The sequence below is a fragment of the Phocoena phocoena genome, chromosome 15, assembly GCF_963924675.1.
Source record: "Phocoena phocoena chromosome 15, mPhoPho1.1, whole genome shotgun sequence".
NCBI lineage: Eukaryota > Metazoa > Chordata > Mammalia > Artiodactyla > Phocoenidae > Phocoena > Phocoena phocoena.
Genome location: NC_089233.1, coordinates 55,990,286 through 55,999,678, shown reverse-complemented (window position 1 = coordinate 55,999,678; position 9,393 = coordinate 55,990,286). Strand labels below are relative to the sequence as shown.

The window sequence follows — 9,393 nt, the reverse complement described above, 5'->3', positions numbered from 1 at the left end:
AGTGATTAAGAATCAATGCAGGGGACACGGGTTTGAGCCTTGGTCCAGGAAGATCCCACATGCTGCAGAGCAACTGAACCCATACGCCACAACTAGAGTCTGTGCTCTAGAGCCCGCGAGCCACAACTGCTGAGCCCCTGTGCCACAACTACTGAAGCCCGTGTGCCTAGAGCCCATGCTATGCAATGAAGAGAAGCTGCCACAATGAGAAGTCCATGCACCGCAATGAAGAGTAGCCCCTGCTCGACATAACTAAAGAAAGCCCGCGCACAGCAACGAAGACCCAGTGCAGCCAATAAATAAATAAATAAATAGAAAATCTTTATAAAGCTAGGGCACATGGTTTGGCCAACGCTTTAGAAGGAGCAGGAAGGCTGCTTTTAGATAAAATATACATTTGACAATTGACCTTGGTTCCCGTTGATCCTACCCATCCCTCTGCCCTCCATTCCTTTACTTGTCCAGCCCCTAAAGGCATCTGGCTTTCATACTCGGTAAGGGAAATTCAGGCTTTGCTTAAATGTGAGTCCCAAATATCAACTTATTACCTAAGAATCTTACCCAACTCAGGGTTTTTCCAAGTATTAAAATGAAATAGAGGAGAGCTTCCCTGGTGGTGCAGTGGTTGAGAGTCCACCTGCTGATGCAGGGGACACGGGTTCGTGCCCCGGTCCGGGAGGATCCTATGTGCCGCGGAGCGGCTGGGCCTGTGAGCCTTGGCTGCAGAGGCTGCGCGTCCGGAGCCTGGGCTCCGTAACATGAGAGGCCACAACAGTGAGGGACCCGCGTACCGCAAAAAAAAAAAAAAAAAAAAGAAAAGGACCAAATAATTTAGTTTGGCCAAAACCTTCTGGTCTTAGCTTTGCTTTGCAAACACTGTCCAGGATAAAGTTTTATATATTTCCTCACATCTACACTGTCAAGGCCCAAGAACTTTAATTAGACTACTGGACTCCCCAGCCAACCCTCCCATTACCAAATGTACCTATCCTTGAAGGCTGCTTCCGATCACCCTCTCTTTGTCTCTCACTTCCTGAGTCCTAGCCTAGCTTTTTTTCCCATTTGTACTCACTCCGTGCGTAATCTCATCCAGCCCCACAGCCCTTAGATATTGCCCCAACACTGACTCCCAAATTTCTAACTATAGCATAGACTCCCTTCCTGAACTCCAAACTGCACATTGCAATCGCCTACTCAACATCTCCACTTGGATGTTAAGTAGACATCTAAATTTAATACATCCAAAGTTGAAGTCATCTTCCCCAATAACAATGCTCTACCCACGGCCCTCCAAATCTCAGCTAATGGCACTTGCAGGCTTCTAATCATCCAAGTCCATAACTTCAGAGTAAAAGAATGACTGGAAAACAGTCTAATGCACAATGCCAGTTATCTAAAAATGAAGGTAGTCCTAGGTATTGGGATCAAAGATATCATATAATCACTAAAATGTTTTCTAAAATAGGTTTAAAGTTATCTTTTAAGTCTAGGATTTAGATTTTGACATTTTAATTTCTTTTGAATACAAGCCACTTTTTGCAAGTTAGGAAACAGAATCAAACTAAGGCAGTCTTGTCCTCTACAGATCCAGGCCAGTTCTTACAATCTTCAGCAGAATGACATCATAATACGAGGTGCTAACAACAGGGTTAAAAACTATAAATAATAACCACTTATCTACATTTTTTCCTTAGGAAACAGCCAAAAGTCTCGTCCTTAAAGGTATGATATACAGAACATCTAGATTTACAAAGGACAGAATGATCCAAATTATATGCTGGCCAACCTGTCAGTGAACCAGATCAGAGCTGGCCAAGGACTGGTGAACAGAGAAGGTGTTTACAGTTTGAAAATTTGCTGAGGTTTAAAAAATTCCTAGTTGCTGTTAATAAGAAAGCAAGTAAAAAATATTAGAGGTGCACCACACTGATATTTGATTTTACCACGGTTTTCCACTAGAACACAAAGTTAGAATATAGGGATAAGATACTTACATATTTTCAAAATAAATTACTTAGTAATAAGAAATCTGACATACTGCGTTCTTCCATTTGCCACAAGAACATATTAACAATGAGGACTATTTAAAAGAATGCTCAACTCTAAAAAGGGTGGTGGCAGCAACACATTCCAGTACAGAATAACCTCCCACTTTCCCATACGATTAACATTGCTACTTTTCATGATACATATTCATGTGGAAAAACTTGTCAGGAGCTTTTGCCAGGGCCGGGAGATGAAAAATAGAGACTGTCCTGATGACATGGATAGCTGTAAGCTCAGTTAACATCTTTAGGATGGACCCATAAAATCTGGCCACTGTTTTGTTAAACATCTGCAAATTGGAGAACTCCTTAGCCCTTAGCCATAGTATCTGCTCAGTGTCTTAAAGCTGGGCTCAGTCCCATCTATCACTCTTTTCTTCAGGGCTGAGGTGTGTGCTAGTCATCAAAGTCTGGAATGTCATCGTAGGAGTATCCCCGGTAGCCTTTGGATGCGTAGTAGGCGATGCGCAGGTGGTAAAATCCTGGCAGGAACACCAGGATGCCAATGATCAGGACGGGAACGGCCCGGTCTGCCCCCTGGTGGCAGAAGGAGGCAAACACATCAGTACCATGCAAGTTATAAATTTTAAAATAAAATAAAGCCATGGGTCCAATCCATGGATCAGTTATCATATACTTTTCAGAGCACTTTATTTTGGTAATACACTACCAAGGCAAAAGATTTACATCTCTTTGCCTCCTTATCAATTGCAGAAAAACTACAAAGTACTAAAAATTATAAAGAAATTATCCATGTTCAACCATAGATATCTACTTCCCATAAAGAAACCAGAGCTCCTTAGAGAAATTGCTGTTTATGAGTTGAGGGGGCAGGGAATGTACAGATGGGCCTGGGATAACTTGCTGAGCCAGAAAACAAGAAAGCTATCAAAGGCTAACCTAGGTCAGCTTTAAAAGACAGGAGTAGGGGGCTTCCCTGGTGGCAGAGTGGTTAACACTCCACGATCCTAATGCAGGGGACCTGGGTTTGATCCCTGGTCAGGGAACTAGATCCCACATGCATGATGCAACGAACTGCCACAACTAAGGAGCCCACCTGCCACAACTAAGACCCAGCACAACCAAATAAAGAAAGAAAGATTTTTTTTAAAAAAAGAAAAAAAGACAGGAGTAACCTGCAGAGGCTCCTATTGACCAAATATGGGACAATTTATATGTTAAAAAGAATATAGACTACAGTTGACTGAAGCACAAATATGTAAAACGATGATAAGCTTACAGTGATACTAACAATTCTTTGGTTACCTTTTGAGGTTGCTAGGTGTATTTTTATAAAAATTTGATAATTAAAGAGAAATAATCAAACATTTTTCCTACCTTCACTATACACATTGTATTTCAGGGTAACCAAATAATGATTTTGAGAAAGTTCCAGAAGAATTTTCGCTGATAAACGTGGAAAATGATAGAGCTGGATTCCTTAGTGAAAAGGGTAATTCATTTTATAATAAATGAATTAGGCTGAAGACACTTGAACCCAGTAATCAATCTTAATATCAACTAAAAATTAGGACAACCATTTTGTGCCTCCTAATGTAATGCTATAGCAATGGTTCTCAAAATGTGGTCCATGGAACACCAGCATTGCCGGGGAACTTATTAGAAATGCAAATTCTCACGCCTCACCCTAGACCTACAAAACTGGAATCTCTGGGAGCAGGGTCAAGGAACCTGTGTGTTAACAAGTCTGCCAAGTGATTCTGATAGATGCTGAAGTTTGAGAACCCATGTGCAATAGCAAATACACAGCACCCCTATGAAATATTCTTTCTAAAACAAAGCTAAAGTACAACTAAATCTAAGCAAGTCCCTAAATCTAACAGTATGCAAGAAATATGAGGAATAGAAAAACAGGTAAATGGTATCAAGACAACACTCCTAGATTAATGTAAAAACTGTTAGAGATGCACATTTACAGATTTACCAGCAAATGTAAATCTGGTATTTGCTTTAGTATACAGGAAAAAAAGTTGGGGATAGATGAAACAAAACATTCATAAATGTTGATGCCTAGTTGTGGTGGGGGTTCATATTATTCCATCTACTTCTGTTTTGCTTGAAATGTCTGCAATAATAGTGAAAAAAACCCCAAACTAAAAACCAAAACAAGCTATAGGTGATTTTCTTAATTAACACCTTTATCCTTATTTATAAAGTAGTCTTTTACAAACCACACAAGGTGAAGTGATATTTGTTGCATGTGGATCTCACCTCCACTCTAAATTTTCACATCATTAATAGAATCTTGACTATACCCCTGGGATTAACAATGCATGCTGCAATGAAAGTTAACTGAAGGCACAGTCCTGAAGTTAGATGTTCAAATTTAGATGGCACCAAGTATGCCTCTGGTGGCCACATAATAGTTTAGGACCTGAGGCAACTTGGAGACAGGTCTCAAAAGCCAAACGTAGCCATTTTATTGTGACAGTGTTTAATATTCCCAGTTCCAAGGATAATGCCCACAGTTTTAGCTCTTGGCTTTGTTCCTTCTGTAGACCAATGTGACCATCATCCCCTGGCCTGGTGTGTGTTGAAGAACAGATGTGAACTATTGTCAGTATTACTTTAGAACAATTTAGACGCTGTGTATAAGCATCTGTATACAATCCAAACGAAAGAACAACCAAAAAGTACTTTAGGTTACTAAGGTATCACACTGAAGCTCAATAGGAACTCCAACCAAATCTAATTTAAGAAAGATCTGATCCATGAGCCAAAAGTCCTGGCTTGGTCAGTGGCCCCAGACCTATATAAGCCTCGCTGCTTCTCCCCAAACACTAAGTACAGCAGTATAACTGCAAAGTTATAATAACAGCATTCTACTCCAGTTATAGCCTTTATCAGTCAGAAATCCTCAACGCTAGGCTCAGTTTTGCTGTTCCAAACTAAGATGGTGGGAAAACTGCCCAACATCTCAGAGGGAAAATTTGCCTACCTGCTACACTCACCTCATAGGAACTGTGGGAGAAGTTTGTTGAAGCTCAAAGGAAGAAATATGTCTTGTTATCTGAGAACAAAATCTAAAAAAAGAAACCCTTTTCTCCTTTCTGCTGGAATATACTGAATATAAAAATGTGAGTCCTGGTTCACATTTTAAACATCTCATGGCAATCCCACAAGCCTCTCAGCTTACCCCTTTGCTGATATAGCCTGCCAGCAGGAGGGAGCCTATGATAATGAGGAAGGCGCCAATCAAAAACAGCACCGTAGCAAGCGCAATGGCCTTATATGGAATCTTAGGAGGGCTTTTCTTAAACTGAAAGAGAAACAAAAAAAGACAAGGAAGAGCATTATGAATACACCAGGGCTCAGACACTTTAAAGCAGAGAGGATAAGAGGAAACAATCTTGGTGTGTCTTGACGTAAGTCCTACTACCCAATGCAGCTCTGGGAGAGAAAGGAAAAAGGACTGGCAGGAGACGAAGGTCTAGTTATTGCTCTAACAATAACTTGAGGGAGGGAGTCCCAGAATGTTATTCTTTCTCGTTTTAGTCTCATTCCACAGACCATTCACTGTACCGTAAAAAAATTATTTTCTTACAAAAACAAAAGATACTTTATGGTCATTCATTGATTAGACATGTTTTTAATAAACATGTCTTGGCACATGGAAGGCTGTACTAATCTACAGGGATTAAGAGTGTACATCATGCTCTGGAAAATAAGAAAGAAAATAAGTGATTTCTGGCATTCAAAGTTAAGCTGGCATATAGTCAAAGGTTTTAAAAAAAAACTTTTTCGGGCTTCCCTGGTGGTGCAGTGGTTGAGCGTCCGCCTGCCAATGCAGGGGACACGGGTTCATGCCCCTGTCCGGTAAGATCCCACATGCCGCAGAGCGGCTGGGCCCGTGAGCCATGGCCGCTGAGCCTGCGTGTCCAGAGCCTGTGCTCCGCAAGAGGAGAGGCCACAACAGTGAGAGGCCCGCGTACTGCAAAAAATTAAAAAAAAAACAACAAAAACTTTTCCTAAAGCATTAGTTGCCTGCCCCACAAGGCAAATAACCTGCCTTATTAACAAGTTCAATTCAAGGTTAAGATTCAGAAACAAATTCCTAAGGTTTGGCTCATGGTTGTGTCTGACCTAACTGACTGGAAGCTTTCCAGACGCACTTAAAAACAAAACGAAAAAACCCCCAAAACTCTCTCCTTCAAGTGTGGGTCCAAAAAGTACAGAGAATAATTGATTTGTTTATATTTAAAAGGATGGGTTCCTGCCACTTCCTCTTCGGTCCTGGTTCCACCTAAAATATTCTATTCTAAAGGGAAGTGGGTAAAAGGAGATGCTACACCATTAACTATTTTATAAACGATGATCTGGGTAGGACACAAACTTAATAAATATTCTCTGTTTTACTTATTGTTTGTCACAAAGAATACCTTTAATAAATTGGATCTCATGACATCAGGAAAGAAGGAAGATTCCCACAATCTGTTGGCTTTAGCAGTTAGTTTCTCCCTTAAAAGATGAACTGGTCTTGACTGAAGTGTAAACAAACTGATGACACAGTCTTTAAAAAATTCTACTTAACAAAAGACAATCTGATTATTTCCAGATTAACTAAATAGAATTTGCAACTACTGAACTCTGGCATTACAACTAAAATTTCTTAGACAATATTTATATTGGTTCGAAACTGCTCTGCCAAGGTCCTTCCTTCTGCAGGCTATGGCTGAAAATCTCAGAGCAGAGTTTCTTTCCTGCTGCTCCCTCTAATATCTAGGGACAGTGAGCAAAACCTCTACCTGGAAGGTTTCCCTGCTAACTCAGCAGAAACAGAGCCAGCCAATCTCATCAGGTCCCTTCTGCATTTACCTGAAGGTCAATGTAGCCATCGTCTGTACTGGAGAGCCTTGAGTATTTCACTTTACTACTGGGGATTCCAGTAGCCAGGTTGGTACGAGATGGCATCATAACACGCTGACACAGCTACAGTCTGAAAACAAAGAAAAGCATTATTGTCTGCAGGCTACAACAATGTGTTTGTTATACGTATTGGAGTTCTGGGCTGCAATGTCATACTAGCAACTGGCAATTTAGGCTCCATTGCTCTTAGAACCTGATATTCCTTTGACAAGTGAAAGCATTCTCATTATGCATCTACTCTGGTTTGTCCTGGTAAAATAAGAATCAAGACATTTGCCAAGAACCAGATCTCATGTTTATGTTGCCACCAATGTTTCTCTGCTTCCTAATTTTTCCAAAGTCACACGGCGAGTAGGTTAAAGGGTGGTGACTTAAATCCAAGTCCATTTGATATTTCAACCATTCTGCTATAGTATTGCCTGTCCCCCGTCCCTGCTTCCAGAAAAAGCAACAGGAGCATATACTCAAGTGATTCTCTTATTTGTCAGGGAGAGAGGAGAGACGGTGGGAAATGGAATACATTCACATCAGCATTTTGCCTATTTCCCTCTGATAGATATCATCCTTTTAATACAAAAGATCTGTAAAACTTCTTGTTGTAAATTTGGATAAGCTACTGGCTACCAGTGTTGTACCAGGGTCCTCTGATTTGCCTGCCTCTCTGCTCCACCCCAAGCACTGAAAGCAGCGATTGCACTTTCCAGGTTACTTCTACAGCTACATTAAAAACAAATAAACAAAAAACCCTGAATAAATACCTGGTTTTTGTTCAAAATAGTCAAAGCTGACTATAGTAATGAGATCACAGTTATTATGCCACCAGTTTAAACACAGAAGATAAGATTTAAAAACAATGACATTTAAATTGAAAAAACATTTGTAATTTGTGTACTTTTCCTCCAGAAAATCATAAAGTTATGCGAATGAAACAAGTAAATCTATTTTAATCATGAAGATATTTGATTTCTAAAAGTGAAACATATCTTTAAAAAAAGAAAATTAAGTATTTCAATAAGGGCAACATAAAAAAAAAACATAAAGACTGGCCTTCCTCTGGTATGACATTTTGCAAATAATCATCATCATTATAATGGCAGTTAACCATTACCTAGTATTAAGTGACGGGTACTGTTTTAAGTGCTTTATATATACTTAATACTGAATATTAATGAGCTGTTTTAAGTGGCCCACTGTCAACCTAAACTAACTAGCATTATAAAGGAATTGGTGCTAAATGTTCATGTCCCTTTTTAGTAATTATATACTGGAGCAGAAATCAAGTATTAAAAAAATAAGAGTATGCTTACTTACATGCTTTTCTAAAAGGGTTAGATCAAATTCCGTCAAATACTATGTTTTCAGGTGTTGCGATCCCGACTACACGATAATCTAAATTTAATTCTATAAAACTTAAAGTCCAAACTACCAATAAGTGGGTGGTTTGAGAGCATTTAATCACCTCTGATTTGTATTAGTCTTAAAAAAATAGTTTACATACTCTGACATTAACTTCATACACCGCATCAAAACATAAAAAAGCGCACGGCGTGAAGGAGAGGGGAGACGAATGCTTATTGGTAGCAAAGAGTAATAATTCTGAAAGAGGGGAAAGGAAAAACGTAAATCAATGTTTTCCGGGTACCAGCCCAAGTTCCCAACAGGCTTTTTTTACCAGCCTCACCGCAACCCCCAAATATCCTCAGCACTTGAATGTTGCAATAATTTTGAAAGCATCAGCAAAGCACTTAGCACAGTGCCTTGCACTACGAGCCTCTACACACTACTTCCCTGCCCGCCTCCAGAGCGAGACAACAAGAGAAATAAGGACCAACATGATTTTAGAAGGAAAACAAAATCCAGTTTCTGGAAAAGGGCCAGCCGTGCCCCGGGAGGACGAACGCTCCACACCGAGGACTCGGGGCTTGATTTCGGCAGGGAGCGCAGTCTGGGCCGCGCCGCGAACCTGAGTCGAGCTCTTCCGCTCCCGCCCCGCCGCACGAACGCCTTACCGGAGCCCGGGCCCGGCAGCCCGCGCGCAGAAAGCTAGCTCACGGTTCGCAGCAGGTGAGCCGGAGACCTCACAGTACGCCCCCAGACCACTGCGTCCCCGCCCCAGACCAGCTGGGAGCCGGAAATGGCGTGTCGCAAGGCAGCGCGCCGGACGTGGCGTCACCGGGAGCGACGCCTCCTCGTTCCACTCTCCGTCCGGTTTCGGGCGTGTGCCCGGTGTGCTAGGGACCCGTGGGGTTTCGGGAGGCGCCGTGGGCTGGGCTGGCTGCCGACCACCTCCGCCGCGGCGGGCGAGTGCCTAGCTAACCGGGCCGCGTGGGTCACAGGTCCAGGGCTAGCCGGCTGCGTGTTTCTTTCCGGCCCCTAGGGTAGTGTAGGGAGCTCAGTGGCGCCTCGAGAGGCGGAAGCCGAGCCGGCGAAGCTCCCTGAAGGCCGGGGCTGTCAGGTCTCC

At 41.8% G+C, this 9,393-nt stretch overlaps 1 protein-coding gene across 1 annotated transcript; it reads right to left on the bottom strand.

Annotated features, from left to right (window-relative positions):
• Positions 1–1,492: 1,492 nt before the first annotated feature.
• Positions 1,493–8,870, bottom strand: TMEM230 (transmembrane protein 230). The gene is made up of 4 exons (XM_065892834.1): positions 8,765–8,870; positions 6,882–6,995; positions 5,203–5,325; positions 1,493–2,582 (listed from the first exon to the last, which is right to left on the bottom strand). The coding sequence occupies exons 2-4, from the start codon at positions 6,978–6,980 to the stop codon at positions 2,442–2,444; spliced, it is 363 nt and encodes a 120-aa protein (XP_065748906.1). The 5' UTR covers positions 6,981–6,995; positions 8,765–8,870; the 3' UTR covers positions 1,493–2,441.
• Between the last annotated feature and the right edge of the window lie 523 nt (positions 8,871–9,393).

What these genes read in the sequence shown, in the direction of transcription:
- TMEM230 (XM_065892834.1), bottom strand. Translation starts at nt 6,980, where the DNA reads ATGATGCCATCTCGTACCAACCTGGCTACTGGAATCCCCAGTAGTAAA. An exon ending in ATGGCTACATTGACCTTCAG is followed by an intron (nt 5,326 to 6,881) that starts GTAAATGCAGAA and finishes TTTCTCTTTCAG; the next exon opens with TTTAAGAAAAGCCCTCCTAA. An exon ending in CAGGCTATATCAGCAAAGGG is followed by an intron (nt 2,583 to 5,202) that starts GTAAGCTGAGAG and finishes TTCTGCCACCAG; the next exon opens with GGGGCAGACCGGGCCGTTCC.